Source organism: Jaculus jaculus, chromosome 17 (assembly GCF_020740685.1).
Source record: "Jaculus jaculus isolate mJacJac1 chromosome 17, mJacJac1.mat.Y.cur, whole genome shotgun sequence".
Taxonomy (NCBI): Eukaryota; Metazoa; Chordata; class Mammalia; order Rodentia; family Dipodidae; genus Jaculus; species Jaculus jaculus.
The window spans coordinates 33,462,665-33,490,624 of NC_059118.1; the positions used below are offsets into that span (position 1 = coordinate 33,462,665).

The 27,960-nt window shown below is 42.0% G+C and overlaps 1 protein-coding gene across 1 annotated transcript in view; it reads right to left on the reverse strand.

Annotated features, from left to right (window-relative positions):
• Nucleotides 1-27,960, reverse strand: part of Gk5 (glycerol kinase 5) — a 92,585-nt gene that overhangs the window by 40,366 nt on the left and 24,259 nt on the right. The window contains exons 3-6 of the mRNA XM_012949895.2: nt 25,544-25,619; nt 20,888-20,981; nt 15,538-15,669; nt 10,446-10,521 (exon numbers count right to left, since the gene is read on the reverse strand). Coding sequence (XP_012805349.2) covers nt 10,446-10,521; nt 15,538-15,669; nt 20,888-20,981; nt 25,544-25,619 — 378 coding nt within the window. The remainder of the gene's footprint in view (nt 1-10,445; nt 10,522-15,537; nt 15,670-20,887; nt 20,982-25,543; nt 25,620-27,960) is intronic.

The window sequence follows — 27,960 nt, forward strand, 5'->3', positions numbered from 1 at the left end:
ATTGAACCGGATCCTTAGGCTGTGCAGGCATATACCTTACCCGCTAAGCCATCTCTCCCACTCAAAACTTTGTTAATTTTATAGAAAGTTACTTTATGACCCCAGTTTAACAAGAGAGAAAGAAGTGAATAGCCTGTTCTTGCTTCTCTGAATTGGCCTATCCCTATAGCCAGCTTTCTGGGTGAATCATCAGTGTCTTGCGGCCTCCATGCCTGGTGCTTTAGTTTGTTCGGTGTAGACTGTGACTCTTTACAAGGTTCCGAGTGGTCTCCTAGCACTTACTTTGCCCGTTGAGTCCATATCTATCTCAGACCCAAGATAACTTCTCCTCCCCTCAAGATCAACAAGGCAGCCCTTCAGTTCTGTGCCTACAGACCTCTCCTTATCCTTTCCCTTTCTAATCCGTATCTGATGCTTCAGCCAGATTCAACTTCCTTTGTTCATTGACTCTCGCATTTCATCCAGGCTTCCATGCATGAACACTACCCATGTCCAACCCTCAACACAGTAACTTCTTATCTGTTGGTCCTGAGTTTCAGTGTCTTTCCTCAATGAAGCTATTCTAACTCCACTTCCCAGTTAGGTGTCTGATTTTTGTTCTCCAGGATATAGCCTGTATATATTTCTCCCCTGTGACACGCAGCACAGTAAGTTGTACTTTCATTGTCACTTGTGTGTATCCCCTTAAGACTATTTCAATCAGAGTGTATTATTAAAAAGCCATGAACTAGATGGCAAAAATAAAAATATAATGATGCAGTGGTTTGATTCCGGTGTCCCCTATAAACTAAGGTGTTCTGAATGCTAGGTACCCCCTGATGGTGATCTGGGAATTAACGCCTCCCAGGGGCAGTATATCGTTGGGGACAGGCTTATGGGTGTTATACCCAACTTCCCTTTGCCAGCGTTTGGCACATTTTCCTGTTGCGGTTATCCATGAGGTGATGCCAAGCCTCTGCTCATGCCACTGTCGCCCTGCCATCACGGAGCTTCCCCTAGAGCCTATAAGCCAAAATACGCCCCCTCTTCCCCACAAGCCACTCTTGGTCAGTTCTTCTCTGCCAGCAAAGCAAACCTGATTGCACAGACGCTAAGTGAACCCTTAGAAGTACACGCAAGTACAGCATGGCAGATGCGGGACAGCTCATTTACCATTGTTTTGCTTTGGTTTTCCACGGTAGGGTCTTGCTCTAGACCAGGCTGACTTGGAATTCACTATGTAGTCCCAGGGTGGCCTTGAACTCATGGCGATCCTCCTTCTACCTCTGCCTCCCAAGTGCTGGGATTAAAGGCGTGCACCACCACGCCTGGCAAGTTTACCACTCTTTTGACGGCAAAAATATTTAAGTTAGCATACAAAATAATGTGTTTCACTGTGGAATCTTGTGTGTGTGTATGAGATAATCTGTTCTAATTCATTCCTTCCTTCACCCAGATAATCTCCACATTTTTCATGTCATGTTTGCTACTGCTCTCCCATGTTTACCCCCACCCTTATTAGAGAAAATGTATCATTTGTCCTCATATGGCTTAAAATTTCTTTTTAATATTTGTGTGTATGGGTGTGCCAAGGTTTCTTGATGCTACAAATGAATACCAGATGCATGCGCCACTTTGCATCTGGCTGTGCATAGCGCTGGAAAATTGAATTTAGGCCAGCAAGCATTGTCTTCCCACTAAGAACTGCCTTGGCTCCTTAAATGTGGCTTTTCTGAGGTAGGGTTTTGCTCTAGCCCAAGTTGACCTGGAATTTACTATGTAGTCTCAGAGTAGCCTCAAACTCACAGTGATCCTTCTACCTCTGCCTCCCAAGTGCAGGTATTAAAGGTATGTGCCACCACACTTGGCTCCAGTCTTTTATTTCTGGTGAATTTTAAGCTTTTTCTAGTCCTTTGAAAACATCATTGGGATTCTGATGGAGATTATGTTGAACATAGAGCATTTTCTCACTATTAATCTGACTAATTCATGAGCACAAAAGGTCTTCTAGCCTCTTCATTTTCTTTAATCAGTATCTCAGAAAATTTTCATAGTGGTTTTCCCCTTTTTGGTTAAGGTTTCTCTTAATTTTTTTAAGGCACTATGCATGGGAGTTTTTTCTCCAATTTTTTTCTCAGCAAGTTCATTATTGAAATATACAAAAGGGGCTGGGGAAATGGCTTCGCAGTCAAGGTGTTTGCCTGTGAAGCCTAAGGACCCTGGTTCAATTCCCCTGGACCCATGTAAGCCTGAGGCACAGGGAGGGCATGCATCTGGAGTTCCTCGGCAGTGGCTGGAGGCCCTAATGCTCCCATTCTCTCTTCCTCTTCCTCTGTCTCTCTCAAAAATAAATAAATAAATAAGTAAAATACTTATAAAAAGAAATATAGAAAAGTTACTGATTTCTGTATGGTCATTTTATATCCTGCTACCTTGCTTAAAGTATTTACTAGTTCTTGAGTTTTTGGGTAGAATCCTGAAGGTCTTTTAAATATGAGACATAACCACCTGCAAATAGTAAAAATTTGACGTGGTCTTTAAGTTTTTATCACCTTTTTCTTTGCTATTGCTCCACATAAAACTTCAAGCACTATACTGAATAATGTAGAAGGAATAAGCACCCTTATCTTGACTTAGATTTTAGAAGGTTCTTAGTATTTCCTCATTTAGCATACCATTGGCTAAAGTTTGTCATATATAGCCTTTATTAGTATGTTTTTTCTATTCCTAGTTTCTTCAGGGAATTTATCATGAAGGGATGTAGAACTCTGTTGAAGGCCTTATCTACACTGATAACAGTGATCAAGTCTATTTGTACATTGTATACTGACTTGTATATGTTGGAACATCCTTGCTTCCCTGGAATGAATCCAACTTGGTCATGATATATGATCTCAACGTGTTCTATATTCACTTCAAGAATTTTGAGAAACTGTACCTGTGATCACAGAAATTAGGCCTATCATTTTCTTTGTTGTATCCTTATTTTATCAGGGTACTGCTGGCTTTAAATAATGACTTAGGTATTGTTCCTTCCTTTTAATGAATTAGTTGAGGAACATTTGTATTAGCTCTTCTTTAAAGGTGTGGCATATTTTGGCAGTGAATCCTCCATTCCTGGGTGTTTTTTTTTTTGTTGTTATTGGACTTTTTATTACTGCTTCAATCCTACTGTTATTTATCCTTTAAAGAATCGTCTTGATGTGATTTTGTTAGGTCATATGTGTCTAGTAATTTATCCATTTCTTCAAGATTTTAGAGGCTGTTTTAGAATGTAAGTTTTCAAAGTATTCCATGAGTCTTTGGACTTACTGGAACCTATAACAACTTCACTTTTCCATGTTTAATTTTATTAATTTGGATCTTTTCTTTTTTTGGTCAAGAGTTTGGCAACTTCACTTTTCTTTTCAAGGAACTCTTTGACTCTATACATAAATCTTTTAGTCTCCATTTTATTATATCTGCCCTGATCTGAACTATTTCTTATCTACTCCTTTTGGATTTGCTATGTTTTTCTAGGACCCCAGATGGTGCATAATTAGGTTATTTGACACCTTTATTTATTTTATTTATTTTATTATTATCATTATTATTTATTTATTTATTTATTCATTCATTTATTTATTTATTTATTTTGGTTTGCCGAGGTAGGGTTTCACTCTAGCCAAGGCTGACCTGGAATTCACTCTGTAGTCTCAAGGTGGCCTCGAACTCACAGCGATCCTCCTACCTCTGCCTCCCGAGTGCTGGGATTAAAGGCGTGCGCTACCACGCCCGGCTCTTATTTATTTTATTTTGGAGACAGGGTCTCACTCTATCACAGACTAACTTGGAACTCACTCTGTAGCCCCAGTCTGGCCTTGTGCTCACAAGAGCCTATCAATTGCTGGGACTAAAGATGTGTCCCACCATGCTCAGCTGACGTTTTGGATTCCTAATATAAGTACTCCTAGCTGTAAACTTTCTTCTAAGAACTGTCTTAGCTACACCCCAAAGATTCTGGTAGACTGCACTTTAATTTTTGGTTTTTTCTATGAATTTTGTAATTTCCTCCATGATTTTTATTTATTTTATTTTTTGGTTTTTCAAAGTAGGGTCTCACTCTAGCCCAGGCTGGCCTGGAAATCACAGCAATCCTCCTCCCTTGGCTTCTCTAGTGCTCAAATTAAAAGGCATGCACCACCACACTTGGCCCTCCCTGATTTCTTCAAAGACCCACTGGTCATTCAAAAGTGTATTATTCATATGAGGGCAAAAAACCATGGTATCATTGAAATACAAGAAGGACTAGCTGGAAAGAAGGGCCTGGTGGAAGGCAAGCACCTACGAGTATTACATAAGGGTGGGACAAAGGAGAGTGGCAAAGGGCTGGGCGGAAGAAAAATCACCTATTGTTATTGTATAATATGGTGGGTGGGGAACAAAGGAAGGTAGTGAAAAGGGATTATTATCAGGGTACATGCCTATGTATGGGCGCTGTCAATAAAAAGATTTTTTTTTAAGGGTATTGTATGGCCTCCAAGTATTTGCTATATTTTTTCTTGCTGATGTCCAGTTTTTATTTAATTAACTTTAGTTTTGGTGGTAACGAGGAAAGAACCCTGGGCTTTGTACATACTGTGCAAACATTCCCAGGCCTGATTTTTAGTTTTGTTTGTTTTGATTTTTAAAATACCACATTTTATTCCGATTTTACAAAGGAGCGTGGAAAGAAGAAAGCTAGGAGGTAAGGGGAGATAAAGTGGGGAGAAATACACCACGTAGAGCCCCAAAGCCCATGTGGGCCATGTGTAGCTCAGGAGTTCATGTGACCAGATACGGATCTGGAGAAAAAAACATGGAAAGAAAAAAAAAAGTAAGTTCAAGGAGCTCCTGCCATGTGGGGACAGCAGGAAGAAAAAAAGATCCCATGTGGACAGTAAGGGCTAAAGGGGCCCTCCTGACTGGGCTGGGGTACAGCCTAGGCCACCTGGGCCTGGGCCACCAAAGCCCAGCCAAGGGAAATACTCACCCACAGCTGGAAGTTCCCAGGCGATCAGAAAGGGCTAGTTTTTTTTTTCTCTTTGGTTTTTCGAGGTAGGGTCTCACTCTAGCCCCGGCCGACTGGAACGTACATACTACGTAGCCTCAGGCTGGCCTGAAACTATGATCCTCCTATCTCAGCCTCCAAGTGCTGGGATTAAAGATGTGCACCACCACACCCACTAGTGTTTATTTCATGAAACTGGAAGTCCCAACATTGGTATAAACGCATTTACAATTATTATATCATCTTTAAAAATTGTTCCCTTGGCTGGAGAGATGGCTCAGCGGTTAAGCGCTTGCCTGTGAAGCCTAAGGACCCTGGTTCGAGGCTCGGTTCCCCAGGTCCCACGTTAGCCAGATGCACAAGGGGGCGCACGCGTCTGGAGTTCGTTTGCAGAGGCTGGAAGACCTGGCGCGCCCATTCTCTCTCTCTTCCTCTATCTGTCTTTCTCTCTGTGTCTATTGCTCTCAAATAAATAAATAAATAAATATTTTTAAAAAATTGTTCCCTTGTCAGGCGTGGTGGCACACGCCTTTAATCCCAGCACTCGGGAGGCAGAGTTAGGAGGATCGCCGTGAGTTCGAGGCCACCCTGAGACACCATAGTGAATTCCAGGTCAGCCTGGGCTAGACTGAGACCCTACCTTGAAAAAGAAAAAAAAAAAAAAAAGATGTTCCCTTTATTAATAGTTTTCTTTCCTAATTTTGATTTTTTAAATATTTGTTTGTTTAAAAAAATATTTTGAGATAGAAAGAGGAAGATTGAGAGGAAGAATGCCGGGGGTGGGGTGGGGGGAGGGGAGGCAGACAGAATGAGAATGTCAGGAACTCTAGCTACTACAAACGAACTCCAGATGCATGTCACTAGCTTTAGGTGGGTACTAGGGAATGGAACCCAAGACTTATGCTTTACAGGTAAGCACCTTAACTCTAAGCCACCTCGGAAGGACTTTTTTTTTTTTTTAAGTAGAATTTTGCACTAGCTCAGGCTAATCTGGAATATACTATGTAGTCTCAGGGTGGCCTCGAACTCACGGTGATCCTCCTATCTCTGCCTCCCGACTGCTGGGATTAAAGGTATGTGCCACCAGACCTCGCTATTAATTTTGAAGTTTACCACATATCAGAATAAATATGCTAACTTGTCTAGGGCTTCCATTTGCTTAATAGATGGCTACCTATCCTTTAACTCTGTCTGTGTATCTGACAATGAGATCTATTTCTTGGAGAAAACAAATAGCTGGATCTAGTTTATTGTTTTTTAAAGCAGGCTTTTACTGAAGCTCAGGCTGACCTAGAACTCACTCAGTAGCTCCAGGCTATCCTTGATCTCCTGGCAATCCTACCTCAGCCTTCTTAGTGCTGGGAATAAAGGCAGGCACCACTGTTAGTTTTAATCCAGTCAGCCAGCTTGTGTCTCTTTATTCGTGAATTGAAGACATTTATTTATTTATTTATTTATTTTCTATCTATTTTGAGACAGGATCTCCAGCCCACGCTGGCCTCAAACTTCCTATGTAGTTATGGTTTAGTGGTTAAGGCACTTGCCTGTAAAGCCTTAAAACTCATGTTTGAATCTCCACGTCCCATGTGGCCAGTTATACAGTGACACAAGCACGCAATGTCACACATGTGCCACAAGGCGCACACACATCTGGAGTTCATTCTCAATGGCTGAAGGCCCTGGCGCACCCATTCTCTCTCTCTCTCTCAAAATAAAAGAGTTGAGAGCTGAAGAGATGGTGCAGAGGTTAAAGGCACAAAGTTACAAGCTCTACTAGTCTGGGTCTGATTCCCCAGTACCCATGTAAAGCCAGATGTATAAAGTGGCACATGCTTATGGGGTTCATTTGCAAAGTCAAGAGGCCCTGGTATGCCCATTCATTTCCTCTCACCTCTTTTTCCTACAAATAAAAATATTTTTAGAAAGCCGGACATGGTGGTGCACGCCTTTAATCCCAGCACTTGGGAGACAGAGGTAGGAGGATTACCATGAGTTCAAGGCCACCTGAGACTACACAGTGAATTCCAGGTTAGCCTGGACTAGAGTGAGACCCTACCTCAAAAAACAAAAACAAGAAAAAAATTTTTTTTAAATAAAAGTTGATGGGCTGGAGGGATGGCTTAGTGGTTTAAGGTGTTTGCCTATAAAGCCAAAGGACCCAGGTTTTATTTCCTAGGATCTACATTAGCCGGGTACACAAGGGGGCACACACATCCGGAGTTATTTGCAGTGGATGGAAGCCCTGGTATGCCCATTCCCTCTCTTTTTCTGTCAAATAAATAAAAATAAAATATTTTTAAAAGTAAAAGTTATGTTGGTCAGGGAGGTCCCTGATGCCCCCAAAACATTACAGGCCCTTGGTTTCCCACCAGGAATAGATGGTAAGACCCTATTGCTGAAGTCTCTACATACTTGGGCCGCAAGGCCACCAAGAAATCCTGCTGGAGCTAAGCTGAAAACCTCCTCCATGTAGACCAGCCGAAAGAAAGCTGGAAGAAGCCATTCTGCATGCAGTTCAATGGGAGAGAGAGAAATCACCAGTAAAGATACTCAACAGTGGACACTGCAAGACTTATATTTGGCCAAATGAGCCAAAGGGTGCAATAGTGTCACGTCTGTCAGGGTGGAAACCAACTGCCCTCTAATTGGACTGGAGGCCCGCTCCATAGGAAGGAATATATTCCTGATACTGAAAACTTAAAACAGGGGTAGTCTTGAGCCCTAGGGGTGTAATGTCTGCTGCTGCTTGCCTAAATGTGTATACTATGCTTATCAAACTGCCCATTAAGCACCTCTCTTAATGTTCATACCTATATATTAATGCTACTCTCACTTTTGGTTAGAAAACCTTCTCTTTTCAGATGGCAGTGACCTTGGGATGACTAGGAAGGCATCATGGTGCTGGAAAGATGTGACAGAGGAGTGCTCAATATCAATAACTGCAATATCTCTATCACACCTTCCAAGGCTCCAGGGTCCACTGCAGAAGAAGTGGTGGAAAGAATGTAAGAGCCAAAAGAAGGGCAGGACTCCTTAACAATGTGCTGCTCCAGACACAAAATGGCCTGGATATCCATGACCTCACAGTGCCTGACACTACCTACACAAGACCATCACAATAGGAGGAAAACAGCATGACATCAAAATAAAAGAGAGACTGATGGAGAAGAGGAGGGGATAAGATAGAGAATGGAGTTTCGAAGGGGAAAGTGGAGGGAGGGAGGGCATTACCATGGGATATTGTTTATAATCATGGAAGTTGTTAATAAATTTAAAAACCTGACTTAAAAAAATAACAGTTAGCCGGGCATGGTGGTGCACACCAGCACTCGGGAGGCAGAGGTAGGAGGATTGCTGGGAGTTTGAGGCCACCCTGAGACTACATAGTTAATTCCAGGTCAGTCTGGGCCAGAGTGACCTATCTCAATTCCCCCCCCCCAAAAAAGGTGATTACTATGCTTAGGAAGTAGCTCCATGGTCAAAGATACTTGCTAGCAAAACATGCTGGCCCAGATCTGATTTTCTAGCACCCATGTAATACCAGATGTACAAAGTGCACATGCATCTGGAGTACACCTGTAATCGCAAGAAGCCCTGGTGAGCTTGCTCTCTCTCCTTTATACTGTTTGCATTTGATTCATTAAGAATTTCCTTTTCGGGCTGGAGAGATGGCTTAGCGGTTAAGCACTTGCCTGTGAAGCCTAAGGACCCCGGTTCGAGGCTTGATTCTCCAGGACCCACGTTAGCCAGGTGCACAAGGGGGTGCACACGTCTGGAGTTTGTCTGCAGTGGCTGGAGGCCCTGGCGCCCCCATTCTCTCTGTCTCTCTATCTGCCTCTCTCTCTGTGTGTCCGTCGCTTTCAAATAAATAAATAAAAATAAAAACAAAAAAAATTCCTTTTCAACATTTCTATTTTAAAAACCACTACTGTTTGTGTTTGTAGGGGGGAAGAGGTGGGCAGGTGTTTGAACGCCATGCTGCATGTGTGGAGATCACCAGACAAGGTCTGGGTTAGTCCTCACCAGTACACCTTGCTTAAGGCAGGTTTCTTTACTCTGGATTCTCACTTTGCTGTGCTTCTGGGAAATTCTCGACTCTGCCTCCCATCCTGTCAGATCAGTGTGCTACAATTACAGACGTCTGTCATGACTTCCAGCGTTTTTATGTGGTCCAAGGAACAAACCGATGACACTAAGCTACTCAAGTTTGAATAGAGAGTGCTTTATTCACTGAGCCATGGCCATTCTAATTTGTTTATCTTTTTCCTCCCAAGTTTAATTTACCTACTGAGTTTTTCTGCCATGTGGATAACATTTTTGTCCATACTGTTACTTCTCTCAACCCTGCGAGGCTGACTGTCCTCTCCACACGGGTCATGGACTGAATTCACCTGCTTGTTTGTAACTTCTTTCAGGACACGGATCATTTTTACCAGTAAACTTCTAAAAACTTCACCTGGCATTTTGCTTATTTCACTATCTTTGAGTTCAGTAGTTGAAGAAATTTTTTGAAGGACTCACACTGACTTGATTTTTCATGTTTATTTCTGTGTTCCGATTTGTGTATCTGTTGTTTGGATATCTTTCCTAGTTTTGGGGGGAATCTCATTAAGCAGCCTACTCTTGAAGGATCAATCCCAGTATGACTGAGTAAGAAAACAGCTCAAAGAGAAAACAAAGCTCTTCAAAGTGACTTCCGCTCTCCACCACCCCCATTACCTCACTCCCAGGAAGCTGTGACCCCCCAGGAAGCTGTGGCCCCGAGGCTATGTTTCAGTTATTTCTTTGCAGTGCCCATATGTTCAGGAAACCTCTTACTTCCTTTGTAGATTTCTGAAGCTCTTTCTTTGGAATAGTCTTTTTTTCTTACTCTGACTTCCTCCATCACTGGTACATACCAGAGGTACCTCTAGCAAACCAGCTTACCTAGACAGAGGTCAAGTTTTGTCACTATTGAAATTAAAACTGTTCTTTGGTCTGGAATTTGAAGTTTTATTACAATTTTACAACAATCCTCTTCTAAATAACTTCTTTTTTAATTAATTAATTTATTTATTTTATTTGACAGAGAGAAAGAGAAAGAGAAAATAGGCACCCCAGGGCCTCCAGCCACTGCAAATGAACTCCAGATGTGCATGCCCCCTTGTACATCTGGCTAATGTGGGTCCTGGGGAATCGAACCTGGGTCCTTTGCTTTGTAGGCAAATGCCTTAAACACTAAGCCATTCCTCCAGCCCAACAAACTCCTTACAACAAAACTACATATTACAATAAAGCTAGATTTTTATCAGATACTAAGGAACTAAACAATAGCATGCCTGGGATATGAGAAGGGAAAATACGAGGGTGATGGAATAATTTCTATTATATTTTCAGGAAATCCCATCCCTCAGTCCAGTTTCACTGAGTTGGGATAGATCTATCAAGTCATCTTTACCTTTTGTGAGCTTATGTAATAGCCAGGTGTCAATAGTCCCAAAGCAACAATTTTCTTCTTCAACTGCCTTTTGAACCTTGAAAACAGAGCAGCACTCATCAGGTCAAAGTAGTGAAGGGATCAGATGCATGTTTAATGCAGATAAGCACACAATATCATCTCACTTAGAAAAAGGACACACACAGGAAGACAGTTCCTAGAATTCCCAAAGATGTTAAGCTGTTATCTATGTGGTATTTCTGAAAAGCTTTAGTTTACACCAAGCATGTGTTACTTTTGTAGTAAAAAGAAAAAGCAAAGAACATAAACTTTTAGTCTTGACATACAAATACAGCAGCATACAGCCTAAAGCAGAGATCAAATTTGTTCAAGGGCCAAATCCAACCCCACTGGTGTGTGTGCAGAGTGTGTACACTGTGGCATGTGTATGTGTGTGTGCACAGATCTGTATGCTGTGGGCACAAGTATACACAGGCGAAAGGACACTGGGTATCCTCCTCTCTCTGCTCATCTGCCTGTTTCACTGAGGCAGTTATCTGTCTCTCAACCCAAAGCTACTATTTTTGACACTTTTTTCATTCAGCCAGTACCAGTGATTCTCGTCTCTACCCTCCGAACGACTGGGGCCACAGACATGTGTGACCACACTCAGCCGTCCACAGGTGCCAGGGACTTCAACTCCAGCGGTCTCAGCCCTCATGTTTTGCAGCAAGTGCCCTTAACTGCTGAACACCTCGCCAACAAGTTGAAATGTTTTCAAAATTTAGTCGGCTTGCATGTTTCTGTGGTATTGAATACGATGCCTCACACATAATAACTAGGCAAGGGCTCTACCACTGAATTACTTGTGACCCTAAGTTGTTTTTGGAGGTGAGGTCTTGCTCCATCCAAGCAGACCTGGAATTCACTATTAGTCTCAGCGTGGCCTGGAGCTCACAGTGCTCCTCTTACTCCTGCCTTCCAAGTGGGATACAAGTGTGTGCCACTACATCCAGCCTAGGCCCCTGTTCTGTTTTGTTTTGTTTTTGAAAAGGAGAGTTTCACTCTAGCTCAGGCTGACCTGGAATTCACTATGTAGTCTCAGGGTGGCCTTGGACTCGTATTAATCCTCCTACCTCTGCCTCCCGAGTGCCAGGATCAAAGAGATGCGCCACCACGGCAGGCTGGTCCTTAGGTTTTTTGTGTGGTGATTAAACCCACGGCCCTTGACCACCTAGTCAAATTCTTTACCAACTGAGCTATATATCCCCAATCTTTAACTGTTTTAATGAATAAAAACACCTCAAAGGTCACACCCATGTATTAATGCTACTCTCACTTTTGGTAGAGAACCTTCTCTTTTCAGATGGCGGTGACCTTGGGATGACTCAAAAGGCACCATGGTGCTGGCAAGAAGTGACAGGAGTGCTCGGCACTGCAATATCTCTATCACACCTTCCAAGGCTCAGAGTCCATTGCAGAAGAGGTAGCGGAAAGAATGTAAGAGCCAAAAGAAGTGTAGGACTCCTTAACCATGTGCTCCTCCAGACACAAAATGGCCTGGACATCCATGACCTCAACAGGACTTGACACTACCTACACAAGACCATCATAATAGGATGAAAAGATCATGACATCAAAATAAAAGAGAGACTGACTGAGATGGGGAGGGGACATGATGGAGGATGGAGTTTCAAAGGTGAAAGTGTGGAGGGGGGTGGGCATTACCATGGGATATTTTTTATAGTCATGGAAGTTGTTAACAAAAATAATAATGAATTGTTTAAAAAGGAAAAAAAAATACCTCAAAGGGATGGAGAGGTTCAATTCCCCAGGACCCACATAAGCCAGATGCACAAAGTAGTACACACATCTGAAATTTGTTTGCAATGGCTGGAAGCCCTGGTGTACCCATTCTCTTTCTCTCTTTCTCAAATAAATAAATATTTTTAAAAACTTTTAAAAGGTTTCTTATGACACAAAGAACTATATTAAATTCAAATTTTAAAGTCTATTAATATTAAATATTTAATATTAAAGTTAATTAGAACTAGCTATGCTCATTTGCTTTTACATTGCCTGTGGTTCTTTCATGCTCCTATAGAAGAGCAGTTGTGACACAAACCTTATGGTCCTCAAAGCCTAAAATATTACTATCTAGGCACTAAACAAATTTTTAAAGCATATCAAAGGAAACAAAAGTATCCAAATATCTTTAAGGGAACCAAGTGGGGAGATGACTCCATGATTAAAGGTCTTGCTATGCAAACGTAAGAACTGAGTGCCAGGTGGGCATGGTGGCACACCTATAATGCCAGCACTTGTGAGGTGGAGATGGGATCCCCAGGTCAAGCTGCCCAGCTGAGCAGAGAGCTCTAGGTTCAAGTGAGAGACCCTGTTTCAATAAGTAAAGGAGAGGGATTGAGGAAAACACCTGACAACTTCTGGCCTCTACTTGCACAGGCATGCACCCACATACATATGAACATGCATGCCTGTGTGAGTGCGCGCGCGCGCGCGCGCACACACACACACACACACACACACACACACACAGTGGTTGCTAAAAACTTGGGGTTTCAAGGAATGGGACAAATAGTGGTGGTATAAGAGATATTTAGGGGCTGGAGAGATGGCTTAGCGGTTAAGCGCTTGCCTGTGAAGCCTAAGGACCCCGGTTTGAGGCTCGGTTCCCCAGGTCCCACGTTAGCCAGATGCATAAGGGGGCGCACACGTCTGGAGTTCGTTTGCAGAGGCTGGAAGCCCTGGCGCGCCCATTCTTTCTCTTTCCCTCTATCTGTCTTTCTCTCTGTGTCTGTCACTCTCAAATAAATAAATAAATAAATAATTTTAAAAAAAGAGATATTTAGGGCAATAAAACTATTTTGTACAATTTTGTAATTATAGATACATTACATGAGTGATAAAGTGTCAATATTTGTTCATCCATTTCAAGATATGAGCCAGATTAATGCCTGATGCTGATAACAGGGTAACTGTGTTGGGAAAGGAAGTATAAGCAAGCTTCCTGCTCCATATTTCCTACATATCAAACTGCTCTAAAAATTAAAACCTATGCATTATTGGACTACGGACTTAAACAAGTGTTTGAAAAAAGAATATACAAATAACTAATAACTGCAGAAGATGATCAGCTTTGCTGGTAATTAGGGACATGTAAATTAAATCCACAATGAAATCAAGAGGGCAAAATTAGCTGGGTATGGTGGGCAGGCTTTGCAAATAAGTACCTTTAGTCTCTGAGCCATCTTCTGAGTGCCTACTTTAACCTTAACTATAACCTATTTATTTCAAAACTCTTTCCATTTATTTAGGCTTTTGTTAATGGCTTTCCACATGCTTTGCAGTTTTTATAGTATAAGTTTTAGAGTTTTTTTTGTTAAATTTATTCCCAAGTACTTTATTCTGTTTGATACTATTATAAAAAAAATTGTTTTCTTGGGCTGGAGAGATGGCTTAACAGTTAAGACGCTTGCCTGAAAAGCCAAAGGACCCAGGTTCAATTCCCCAGGACCCACAAAAGCCACATACACATGGTGGCTCATGTATCTGGAGTTAATTTGCAGTGGCTGGAGGCCCTGGAGTACCCATTCTGTCTCTCTCTCTCTCTCTTTCTCTCTCAAACAAATAAGAAAAATATTTGTTTTCTTAATTTCAACAAATTTGTAGATTTCAATGCATAGAAACACAATTGATTGTCAAAGACTGATCTTTGCAACCTTGATGGATTTTGGTTCTTTGTTTTCAGGTGATTCCTTTGTGGGGGAGATACACTATTGACAAGAGCATGTCATCTTCATCACAGAACAGTCTGGTGCCTTCCTTCCAGCCTACCACCTCCAGTACAGTGCTAACGAGAAATGCTGAGGTGGTCACCCTCATCTTGCTCCTCAACTGAAACCACTTGTCTTTTACCATTACTGTGGGACTTCTTGTAGGGGTTTTATAGGTAGGTCACTCTAGAAATTTTCCTTTCATTTCACAGTTTGTTAAGGTTTTTAATCATGGAACAAATTTTACCTGTGAAGTGCATTTTCTATATTTACTGGCATAATAAGGTTTCTTTTCTTATTTTATGAAAATGGTGTGTTATATAATTGAGTTAGATAATTGAGCCAAGCCAATCTTGCTTTCCTGGGATAAATCCTCCTTAGTAGAAGTATGTAACCCTTCTCTATGTGGGTAGACTGGGCTTGCTGATCCTGTGCTAAGGACTTTCGCATTCATATTCACAGGGAGTGTTGGTCTACTGTTTTTGTCTTTTAGTATACTCTCGCTCTAGCCCAGACTGACCTAGAATTCACTATGTAGTTTAATGGCAATCTTCTACCTCTGCTTCCTGAGTATTGAGATTAAAGGCATGTACCACCACTTCCAGCTCGTTTCTGTCTTTCTTTTGTTGAGACAGGGTCTCGTTTTGTAGCCTCAAGTTTTCAAATATCCTACCTCAGTCTCCTGAGAACCTGGACTACAGAGGAGTGCCACCAAGCCTAACCATAAGGTTCTTTGCTCATGGTGTCTGGCTTTGGCATCAGGGTAACACTCTGGCCTAGCAATGAGCTATGAAGTGTTACATTCTCTTCAATTCTGTGGAAGAATTTCTAAAAGACATGTGTTCATTTTTCTTCTAATGTTTGCTATTAAAACAAGGGCTGGGGCCTGGCATGATGATGCATACCAGTAACCCAACACCAGGGAAGATGAAGTAGGAAGATTCCAATAGTTTCAAGGCCAGCCTGTGGCCACATGGTGAGCTGAAGGCCAACCTGCGCTATAGAGTGAAATTGTCCCCAAAAGAATGGGGAGAGAAGTTTGAGGAAGCTGGTGGGGGCATAATTATAATCCAGCTAAAGAGGACGGCAAGTCTGAGGTGAGCCTAAGTTATATAGGAAGACCCTGTCTCAAAAAGATAAAAACACCCAAAAACACAGAATGTGAGGAATATGGGGGTGTTGCTCAATGGCAAAGTGTTGGTCTAACATGCATGATGTCCTTCTTCAATTCCAAATACCAAGAACTAAAGAGAGGGAGAGAGAAAGAGAGAATAAAATAACCTTCATCTCATTTACACACACATACAATTTCCCCTTACCTCAGACAGGTTCTGTAAAATCCATACCAATCGCAAAGAAGCCTGCTGGGTGGTGAAATTAAATCGACTGGCTGTTAGCATTCGTTGATTTCTACTGAAAAAGTGAAGTACTCGGCAGGAGCTGTGTAGTAACTATTTTGAAAACAAAAGACTTTTTTAAGGAAAATACATTTAATGGCATTTGATTTGGGGGTGGTGGTTGAACAAAGTCTAAGTAACTGACTGGCCTTGGAACTCTTGATCTTCCTGCCTCCGCTTCCCTAGTTCTGGGAATAAAGACAGAGCCCACCATACCCTGTATTTGGCGTCTTTTTGATAATACATATACAAACAAGTTCAATAACAAAGAACTCATTTAACAACTTATGAAAGTGTTTTAACACTGAAGAAAATAAAGAATAGCAATGTGATATCAAGCAGACAGTCTGTATTCTTTTAAAAAGTTTTTTTTTTTTTTTTTTTAGTTTTTTATTTATTTGAGAGCAAGAGAGAGAGAGAGAGAGAATGGGCATGCCAGGGCCTCCAGCCACTGCAAATGAACTCCAGATGCACGTGCCGCCTTGTGCATCTGGCTTATGTGGGTCCTGGAGAATCAAGCCTTGAACTGGGGTCCTTAGGCTTCACAGGTAAAAACTTAACTGCTAAGCCATCGCTCCAGCCCAAACAATCTGTATTCTAACATAGACTGTAACAGCTACCACGAACTACTTTAATAAGCACCAGAGACACAGGCACTTACATAAACAACTCTTTTTTATGTGCACACAGTGACAGGTACCTGCAGCATAAGCTACTCGGGAGGCCAAGCAGGAAGATCCCTTGAGACCAGGAGTTTAAGGCCTGCATGGGCAGCACAGCAAGATCCTGTCTCAAAACAAACAAACAAACAAAAAACCCCTAGAGCCACATATGTTGGCACATGCTTTAATCCCAGTACTCAGGAGGATAAGGCAGGACTATGGTGAGTTCAAGGCCATCATGATTTTTAAAACCCCAAAACCTTATCTCAAAAAAGCTAAAAAGGGGCCGGAGAGATGGCTTAGCGGTTAAGATGCCTGCTTGTGAAGCCTAAGGACCCAGGTTTGATCCCTCAGTACCCATGTAAGGCAGATACACAAGGTAGTGAATGCATACATCTGGAGTTCGTCTGCAGTGGCTTGGAGGCCCTGGCATGACCATTCTTCTCTATCTCCCTCTTCCTCCCTCCACAAATAAATATTTTAAAATTAAATAATTTTAAAAAGCCAAAAATATAACTTATCCCCTCAGTGGTACGGGACCCATAGTTGGAGCTGGGAAACAAGTCAGAACCATATCCAAACATAAGCCCACTCTCCATTATCAAGCTACCAGCAATCATGGGCTACAAGAGGGCCTACACCTATTAAATTCTATATTTAAAAAAGTAAGAGTTATCTCATTTGTCCTGCTGCTAACATACTTTTCGTTAGAAAATCTGCTTCTCTTTTTCAGATAGATGTAGAACCTAAGGAGAGAACCACCCCATCATACCTCAAAAGGGCCCCGGCTGAAATTAAGAAAAATTGGAGAAGAAGCAAGGGTGCTGTTTTCCTGATGAACCGGATACCAGCACAAGGGGGAAGGAGATCAACACAGAGAAAAATCAACGCCTACCAAATCAGAGAGCCAGAGACCCAGAGGCCCCCAACACCTCATCACTGAAGCAGACCAAAAATGAACCCAACATGGCTCAGGGAAATTTTGCGGAAGAGGGGGTGGAAAGAATGTCAGAGCCACATGTTGGGTCATAATATGCAGAGACATTTATCTTACCCATAACTGTGGGCTAACTCCACAAGGCATGACCCATATACCTCAACAAGGAGGGACCATGGGGAGGAGGTAGGTCACGGATGAGCCTAATAATGGTACCAAACTGACTGTATTTGCTGAATACAAAACTAATTAATAATAAAAAATATGTATGAAAAAAATATGTATGCACAGGAAAGGTTCTATAACTAATGTTGTATGTATGTACGTTTTACAAATGACACAACACTGTTTAACAATGGTTATCAAATCTTTGTGTGAAAAAATTTCATCAAACTTATCAAATTGTAAAAAGACTTAAAATATCAACTTATTTGAAAAGATATATGCATTCACTACCTTGTGTATCTGCTTATTTGAAAAGATATAGTACATAAACTAAAATAAAGATATTATTCATTATGAAGAGAAAAAAAAAAGCCCAAAACAAATAAGTCAAGTCATCTTGCCCTCTAAACATATATGTTTTGGCCCATCCATATATTAGTGCTGCTGTCGCTCTTGGTTTTGGTAAGCCTTCCCACCCCTACCTTCCACCCCACTCCCACATGGCCCGAGACCCCTCCTGTCCTCCACATGGCAGGAGCTCCCTGCAGTTTCTTCTCTTTCCTTTCCTTAATCTAATAAAATCTCTCTAAACCTTATAAAAGGAAAGAGACTCGTTAGAATGAAGGGACTCAGTGAAGGGGGTTTAGGGAGGAAACAAAGGAAGAATGGTAGGAGGGATTATGATCATGGGAGATATTATCTTTATATATGGAGGTTGTCAAAAAAAAAAAAAAAAAGGATTGTGCAGAGTATGGTGGCACATGCCGTTAATTCCAGCATTAGAAAGACTGATGTAACAAGATCGCTGTGAGTTTGAGGCCAGCTTGAGATTGCGTAGTGAATTCCATGTCAGCCTGGGCTAGAGTGAGACCCTACCTCGAAAAAGCAACAAAAAACACAATGAAAGAGCCAAAAGATGGAGAGAAGGGCTTTGGAATGATATCTTCCAGACACACACACAAAATGACAGCAAAGTAGAAGAGGGGCTGGTCGGAAAGAGGGAGTTCCATGGAGGGGAGTGGGGAGAGGAGGACAAAAGAGGGTAATTGAACATTATGATCAAAATGCATTATGTGTACGTATATTATCAATAGAAACTTTAAAAATTATTTTGTACTTATTTACTTATAACTATGAAAGTGATGGGAAAGACTCAAAAGGGAAGGCTCTATTTTTAAAATTATTTCACAAGGACGTGTGCATGTACGTCTCTCTGTCTTCGATAAGCCTAGACTGGTTAGTAGTAGGACAGCATTCATTCACTGCTCTTCATATACTACCATCTACTTAAAGCTGAGAGCTCAGAGCCCAAATATTTTGATGTTGTTCATAATCTTAAAACAGCTTAAAATTGTTTCAGTGAATCAAACCCTGGGAACAAAAGCACCTGGCAAAGATGGAACTCGGTCCTCAGCAACTTCAGGGAGAAAGGGGTTTGGGGTGTGGTCAGTGCAAAACTACAGGACGTGGGAGTCTGTGCTGCACTAAAGAGAAGCTTCAGCCACAGAACAGATGAGGGGAAGGATGAGGACGGACAGGGTGCAACAGTGCCTGAGAAGACTGGAAGAAAACAATGGTTCCAAGAGGCTACTATGCCCTTACATTTTGCTTGGGGCTAGCCTTAGCCCAATTAATGACCTTGGTGCCAGCTCTGACCAATATCCCCGAACAGCTTCCAAGAGCCTCCATCAATAAACCATTAGCATCTAAGAAAGGTGACTACTGGGTGTGACCTACTATTAAGTTACATCTCTAGCCCTAAAATTGTGTAATTTCAAGTTAGACAATTTAGGATTCATAACATTTTCTTTATCACTAGTTTCAACTCCTTGAAATAATGCTGTCTTTGGGGGAGGGAGCTTCTATTTTCTCTCTCCCTCTTTTGACTTATTTTTTCTGGTTTTTTGAGGTAGGGTCTCACTCTAGCTCAGGCTGACCTAGAATTCACTCTGTAGTCTCAGGATAGCCTTGAACTTACAGCAATCCTCCTACTTCTGTCTCCTGAGTGCTGGGATTAAAGGCATGTGCCACCATGCCCAGCTTCTTTAGGCTTTTTTTTCTTAAACTTTATTTTTATTTATTTATTTGAGAGAGAGAGAAAGAGAATAGGCATGCCAGGGCCTCCAGGCACTGCAAGCGAGCTATGCTCCTTTGTGCATCTGGCTTACATGGGACCTGGGGAATCGAGCCTCGAATTGGGATCCTTAGGCTTTGCAGGCAAGTGCTTAACTGCTAAGCCATCTCTCCAGCCCCTTCTTTTGGCTTTTTTTTTTTTTTTTTTTGAGGCAGGGTCTTAAAACTATAGCCCCAGCTAATCGGGAACTCCCAGTAATCATCCTGTCACAGCCTCCTATACGTGTTGGATTTACAGGCAGGAGCAATCACACCCAGCTCTGTGTCTTACATATAAATATGAATACCCGGGATTTTGCTTCACAAAGTAGTATATATAAACACACACACACATTAAACTAACAGAACAATCAATGTAGGTGGGATCATGGTATAACTGCTCCACTTGTACACTGCTGCTACATTCTAAAATATATTCATATTTATTTTTATATGAAATAAATGTATTTCGTAGAGTGAGACCCTGTCTCAAAAAAACAAAAACTTGAGCTGGGCATGGTGGTGCACGCCTTTAATCCCAGCACTCGGGAGGCAGAGGTAGGAGGATCGCCGTGAGTTCAAGGCCACCCTGAGACTACATAGTGAATTCCAGGTCAGCCTGGGCTAAAGTGAAACCCTACCTTGAAAAACCAATTAAAAAAAAAATTATATATATATATATATATATATATATATAAACAAAAACTTGAAACAAAATGAATGGCTTTAAACATATCAAGTAAGAATTGACACTACAGACACTCACTGACATGCATCTAGTAACAGTACAATTGCTAACAAGGTGCTTGCACGTGAGGCATTAAAAGTCTTAAAATAATCCACACTGAACATTAGCAATACCGTCAAACCCTACAGGGCTGACCACATTTGAGTGGGAAAACTATCTCATCTTTTTACTCAGTAACCCTACAGTAGGAGGGAGGGAGACTTCAGAGAAGAAACACAGCTAGAGCTGGTGGTGATGCCACAGCTATTCTTGCTGTCATCATCATCTCTGTCATTTACTAATGGCCTCCAAAGAGCCAGGTATAACGTTAAGAGTATGATAGTCTTCTATTTGTTTATGTCAACTGCTATTATCTACTTTATAAGAAAAGGCCATGAAATGAGGTTGACTTGTTCCAAGTAGCCTGTATTTTTTTTTCACTTGTCAAGGGCAGAAACATGAGTTCTCTCTGTGTGAAACTAGTTCCAAGCCTCCTCCAGACTTTCTGAAGTACAGCAGTAAGTTTGCCACATGTACTTTTTGGGGGCCAGTATTGAATTTCACTGTTTAGGGGAATGTATATTTGTATATTTTAGTCTTAATGCCTTAAAACAAGAAAGATAGAGAAACATACAAAAAAGAAAATCACAAAAGATAAGAAAGGATTACCTTCATTATAAGAGAGTTATTCCAAGATTTCACAAGTTCAGTTGCCCTTAGGTCTTGCCAGCTAATGAAGTTATGAAAATGATGACCTGTTTTCCTAAGAAAGACAGAAATGGCTGAGTATGAATTAAATACCATATCAAAGATCTGCCACAGGAAAGCTGGGGATATTGGTAGAGCAGCTGCCTAGAATGCATAAGCAGTCCTCTGTCTCACACACACACACACACACACACTCTCTCTCTCTCTCTCTCTCTCTCTCTCTCTCTCTCTCTCTCACTCTCTGCCATAGAAAATGCAAAATAAAAAGTCACACTATAATTCCAAAATAGGACTTAATTAAATGGAGCTTTCTAATGACTACTCTTTGTTAATCAATGTGTTCAGTTTATAAAACCAATTATGTGACATTAGCCAGGTATTGTATCTTTCAAGATATTCTATATACTTTAAAAAATCAAGATTTAAAACCCCAGTGGTGGGCTGGAGGGATGACTTACCTCAAAAGGCTGAATAAGAAAACTAAGAAAAATTGGCAAAACAAGGAAGGGTGCTGTTTTCCTGGTGAACCGGATACCAGCACAAGGGGGAAGGAGATCAATACAGAGAAAAATCAACTCCTACCAAATCAGAGAGCCAGAGCCCCAGAGGCTCCCAACACCTCATCACTGAAGCAGACCAAAAATGAACCCAACATGGCTCAGGGAAATTTTGCGGAAGAGGGGACGGAAAGAATGTCAGAGCCACATGTTAGGTCATGATATATACAGAGACATTTATCTTACCCAAAACTGTGGGCTAACTCCACAATGCATGACCCATATACCTCAACAAGGAGGGGCTATGGGGAGGGGGTAGGTCACAGATGAGCCTAATAATGGTACCAAACTGACTGTATTTGCTGAATACAAAACTAATTAATAAAAATTTTTTTAAAAAAACTTTAAAGTTTAAAACAGAACAGTGGTGGGATGGTGGGATGGCTCAGAGGTTAAAGGCACTCGCTAACTGAAATCAATTTCCTAGTACACACATAAAGCCAGATGCACTAAGTGGCATTTGTTTTCAGTGGCAAGGGGCCCTGGCATGCCCATACATACACACTTTCTCTCATAAATAAAAACCCTTTTTTTTAAAAAAGACAATGATTTCTCCTTTCATTGTGCTTATCCTGATATAATCAGATTAAAAACACAAAACTCCTGACCTACAATGTTGTACATAACACAGTATCTAGAATGCCCCAAGCCTATTTCTATACCTCCCAACTTTAAACCTGCAAACCTGAGGGAACCTACTATGATTAGCAAGGTTTATACAATAAAGAAAAATCTGGGGTTGGGGCGATGGCTTAGCAGGGAAGAGCACTGGCTATGTAAACATGAGGGCCTGAGTCCCCCAATACCTATGTAAAAAGCTGGATGTGGCTATGCACACCTGTGTCCCCAGTGCTGAGGAAGGCAGAGACAGAATGGCTGGGGCTTCCTGGAGAGCCCGTCTACCTGAAAAATATGGAGCTCCAAGTTCAGTGACAGACTCTGTCTTCTTAGTTAATTAAGATAGAGGAACAATAGAGAAAGTCTTCCTCTAGCCCTTATGTGTGTACAAAGGGCATGCACACACATACACATCCAACACACATCCCACTTACTACACACACCACCTGCTTATAAGAAATATAATTTAAATATTTTATCCGTCTCAGCAAGTACTAGATCATGGAAGCTACACGACAAATGAGCCAGGCAAGATTTGCCCACTGGTACAATAATGGTACATAAGTTATCGAGGTAACCAGTTGATCATTGACTGGACTTGAGGCTTGCTTAGTGGGAAGGAACTCATACTTAGTACTGAAAACGAAGTCAAAAGTCTATGCCTTTAAGGGACTAGGCCCCAGAGGAAGCTGCTACTGTCTTTGGCTAACTGGATACCTTGAGCCCATCAATTGCCTTCTTAAATATATATACTTATGCTCACGGATTTGCTGTTCTCACTTGTGCTTAGAGAAGCTTCTCTTTACAGATGATATTGAATACTATGGAGACTCAAGATTCGTCAAGGAGAAAGCCCAGACCTAACATGGATGAGTCACGTCTGCTACACCTGCCAGGGCTCAGCAGGACAGGGCTGGGAAGAACATTAGCGCTGCTCTCCTACTAGCCAGGGAAGTTTCACTGTGGAGACGGTGGTGGACAATGGGGAGGCTCAAAACTCAGCAAAGTTGAAAATAAGAGGCTCTTGGAGGGGGCGCACGCGTCTGGAGTTCGTTTGCAGAGGCTGGAAGCCCTGGCGCGCCCATTCTCTCTCTCTCCCTCTATCTCTCTATCTGTCTTTCTCTCTGTGTCTGTCGCTCTCAAATAAATAAATAAAGTAAAAAAAAAAAAAAAAAGAGGCTCTTGGGAGCTGAGCACTAAATGAGACATCTCTGCCACACCACAGGTCAGAGAACATAGAGGGAACAAGGGACAGAAAGAATTTAAGAGCCGCAGCCTGGCCTGGCGGCCCACACCTTTAGTCCCAGAACCTGGGAGGCTGAGGTAGGACTGCTCTGAGTTTGAGGACAGTGTGGGACTATAAAGTGAGTTCCAGGTCAGCCTGGGTTAGAGTGAGACCAATTCCTCAAAAACAACCCACAGAACATAGTGTACCTACTCGTATAGGGAGACTGTAAGTCCCTCCAGGGCTGGCATTCACATTTACCTTTGTACCCAGTTCTGCAACCAGCTTGGAGAACTACTCCCTGTGAGCCCAACAGTGACTGCGTGGCTTCCAGCCGGCATGACTCAGAGGCACACACCCTGATCTCAGGTTAGCTGGCAACCTCCCTGAGACATTGTGACTAAAGAAACAAACAGGTTGTGATAAAAGTAGCAAAAAGATGGAAATAACATTTAGTTATTTTAGAAAGCAAGTTAACCCCGTCATTGATTAAATATCCTGAAGAAAAAAAAAGGTTAACTAAAAAAAAAAAAATGAAAACTTAAGGACTGGAAAACATTAATGTTGAGCTTTCTGGTTTGGGCAGGGGAGTGACAGGAGAAAACATCAGTTCAAAGTTTTACAGTGCCTACAGCAAACAGAAGTTAAATCACTTCCTACAGACATGAGAACAGGAATGCACCACGGTCTCGGGGGAAAAGTCAGAACAGTAAGCAGGGTCAGGTGTGGTAGTTGGAGCAGGAGCATTATCGCGAGTTTGAGGCCAGTCTGGGCTACGTGTGAGTTGTGAGTTGGCCTAGGCTTCAGAGCGAAACATATCTCAACACACACAGCAACCAAAAGGAACACAGCGCAGGGAGGCCGCAGTGCTGGACAGACGTGAGTGAACACTGCATTGTGCACCGGGTCCAGTCGGTCCCCTCGGAGGAACAAGGACTTGTCGCTGGCTCTGACCTGCACCACCTGGTATTGTCTTTACTGCTCTTGGGGACTTTGTAGATCCTGCCAGCGTGGCACACAACAGTGGCTTCCTGGGACCCATGAATGCAATAAAACTTCATTATTTTAACATGCAAGAAGTATTTATTAACTGAGCCATATAACTGAATGACTTAATTCCTGTGAACTTCAGTTTCTTTTTTTGTAAAAACACACAAAACACCTTAAAAAAAGGTTTGTTTTGTTGACCAGATAATGAAACTTGAATAGTATGGGTATGTGTTTAAGAGAGCTATTATAGTATTAGAGTTGTGTCTAAGTTATGTGTACATCATAATCTGCAGAGAACGAAATGTGGACAAATCTAAAAATATAAATGACTAGTGTATTTCCACATTTTGTTAAGGCTTCCTGACTCTCTTTAGGTATAAGGTAATTTTTTTATATCTTCATGTTGCTTGAAAAGCCAAATACACGAGTTACTTTCCTGTTGCTATGAGCAGGAGCAGTGTCAGAGGAAGGTTTTATTTTGGCTTGCCATTCTGGGAGACAGTCCACCCGAGCTGCTGGCCATGGTCAGTCTACAGTCAGCATGCAGACAGCCATGAATGTCCACGCTCACTTCACATTCTCCTTTCCAAAAATCATTTACTTATTTACCTACTTATCTGAAAAAGACAGAAAAAGGAGAAAGGGCCTCATGCCACTTTCAGTCTGGAACCTAGGCCATGGTGTGGCACCACCTAAAGTTAGGCTAGGTCGTCCCACCTCAAGTAACCCAGACCGCAGCTCCCTCTCAGGCATGCCCAGGCGTGCATCCTAGAGACTCTAGACCCTGCCACGTCGTCAGTATTAGCCTTCACACCAAGAGAAATGGAGCATTTTTATGACAACTGCAATCTCTTTATTGTTACTTCAGGTTCTCTTTTTCAATGTTGGGGGACCCTCACTATGCTGTTCAGGCAGCTCAGGTAATCCTCCTGCCTCACCCTCTGAGTGCTGAAAGTACAGGTGCATGCCACCATGCCAACTTCTTTCTGGTATCATTCCAATTTTAGTACATGCGAGCACTGTGATCACATTATTCTCATGTTGTGTATGTCCAGCTCAGATGACAGGCGGGGCACATGGGATCACACAGCAAGCCCATTTTGACTCTCTCAGCTAAGCAAAACTGTCCTCAGTTCACAAACTTGAAACTCCCCAGGCAGGTTCCCGAACAGCAACTCACTGAAGCATGATCGCAGCAGCAGAGCGCTCGCCACGCCAGGCACTTACTTGTTCCACGTAATGAAAGTTGCTCTCTGTGTTGACAGGCCAAGACCAGCAATTTGGTTCATCTGCACTCCTGCAGCTAAAGGCAAAACAGACAAAGCATGTTGGAAGCCAGTGTCGTTTGACTTCACAGCAATACAGTATGAAGTCTTTACCAAAAACATCTTAGTAACAATAAAAGCACTACATAAGATTATTTTGTAATTTTTTTCAATTAAAAGGAAAAAAAATCCTAATAATGACAAAATAGCCCCCCTTTTTGTTTTTCGAGGTAGGGTCTCTCTCCAGGCTGACCTGAAATTCACTCTGTATTCTCAAGGTGGCCTCGAACTCACAGCGATCCCCCTAACTCTGCCTCCCGTGTGCTGGGGTGAAAGGCATGCACCACCACGCCTGGCTCAGGCCCCCTTTTTTTGCTTTAAATGTTAGAAAAAACAAACGCTACTCAAAATTACATCCCCCCCCTCCACACTGGTAACAGTGAAAACTAGATCTTAAATTAGTCAATAAGCAACTATACCAGAAGCCGGCTGACAATGATTACGATAAATCCCTAGTAATTACTGAAGCTGAGACCATATTATTACCGAATTGATAGATGTTAAGTATAGAAATTAAAACATTAGTTTTGCCAGGCGGGGTGGCACACACCTTTCATCCCAGCACTCGGGAGGCACAGGTAAGAGGATCGCCATGAGTTTGAGGTCACCTTGAGACTACATAGTGCATTCCAGGTCAGCCTGAGCTACAGTGAGATCTTACCTTGAAAACACAACAACAAAAAAGTTAATTTTGTTTCCTTTGTTCTCACTCTTGTAGCACCGGTTGGCCTTGAATTCACTTTGCAGCCCAGGCTGGACTCGAATTCCCAATGATCCTCCTGACTCAGCGTCTTCAGTGCTGGGATTTTAGGCACAAGCCCCCATATTTTGCTAACATAAATTTTTAATTTTTTTTCTGTTACTTTCTGTTATGCTTGGGATAGAGCATGGGACTTTGTGCATGCTGGACAAGCACTCCACCACTGAGCTACATACAAAACACAATCCCAATTTCCTAAAACATAAAAATGTGCTTTTGACAGTTTTTTGAGACCAGTTCTCAGTACCTTCCATCCTCTTGTATCAGTCTTCCAAATGCTGGGATTATATAGGTACATGTGACCACACTCAGCTGATAGGCTTTCTTTTCTTTCTTTTTGTGTGTGTATAGATGTGTGTGCGCGCGGGTGAGTGCGTGTGTACATGGAGGTCAGAGAATAATTTCCATTGTCTCTCTGAGGCACCATCCACTCCCCCCTTTTTTGTGTATGTCATGTGTGTGGTTACATGCATGTATGTGTGAAGATTCATGTGCCCCATGTACATGCAAGAAGAAGCCAAGGAACATTTCAAGTGTCTTTTTCTTCGTTTTTTGTTTCCAGCCCAGGCTGACCTGGGGTTTACTCTGTGGTCCCAGGCTGACCTCGAACTCACAACACAACAATATAATAATAAAATAATGAATATAAAATACAATATAACATAATATAATATGGTAGTAGCCTCTGCCTCCCAATGGCATGAGCCACAATGCTTGGCTCTTAAGTGTCGTTTTCTATCATTTTTCCTAGAGATGGAGTCTCTCACTGAATGCAGAGCTACCAGAATGGCTGATCAGGGAGCCCCAGAGATTCTCCAGTCTCTTCCCCACATAACTGAGGTTACAGGTATACGTGACCATACCCAGCTGTGTATGTGGATACTGTGGAATCAAACTTAAGGCTCTGAGGCCTTCATGCTTCACAGCAAGTGTTCTTGTCTCTGAGCCATCTCCCCAGGTCCATCTACCGTTTTCTCGGGGTTTTTTTTGTTTTTTTTAGGAAGAACCTCTCATTGGCCTGGAACTTGCCAATTAGGCTACACTGGTTAGTCAGCAAGCTCCAAGAATCTGTTTGTCTCTACTTCCACAGTGCTGAGATTATAAGCACACACCATCATACCTGGCTTTTTATGTGGACACTGGAGATTAAACTCACATCCTCATGCTTACAAGGTAAGCACTTTACTGAATGAGCTATCTCCCCGGCCTCTATATTCTTTGAAATTCAATTTATCTTTCTGGGAAATTTTGAGACAACCTCAATTTGAATAGTGAGGAATATATACCACTTCCTATATGGTATTTCTTCCAAAACTATTAACCTGAGTTTAACTCTAAAATGAGGGTCAGTTACTAAAGTGGCCTGAACTTTTAAAACTAAGCAAAAAGGAACTGAGCATACTGGGAGCTGCACACGATGTCTCCTCTTCAGCCAGAGTCCAAATGGATAAAAAGTTGTTTCCTGAGATGAAAGAACACTAAAGTCTAAGCACTAGGAAACAGGAGTGTTTATAGGTCTCATGCCCAATACTATAGAAGATAAATACATTTTAGTTTTA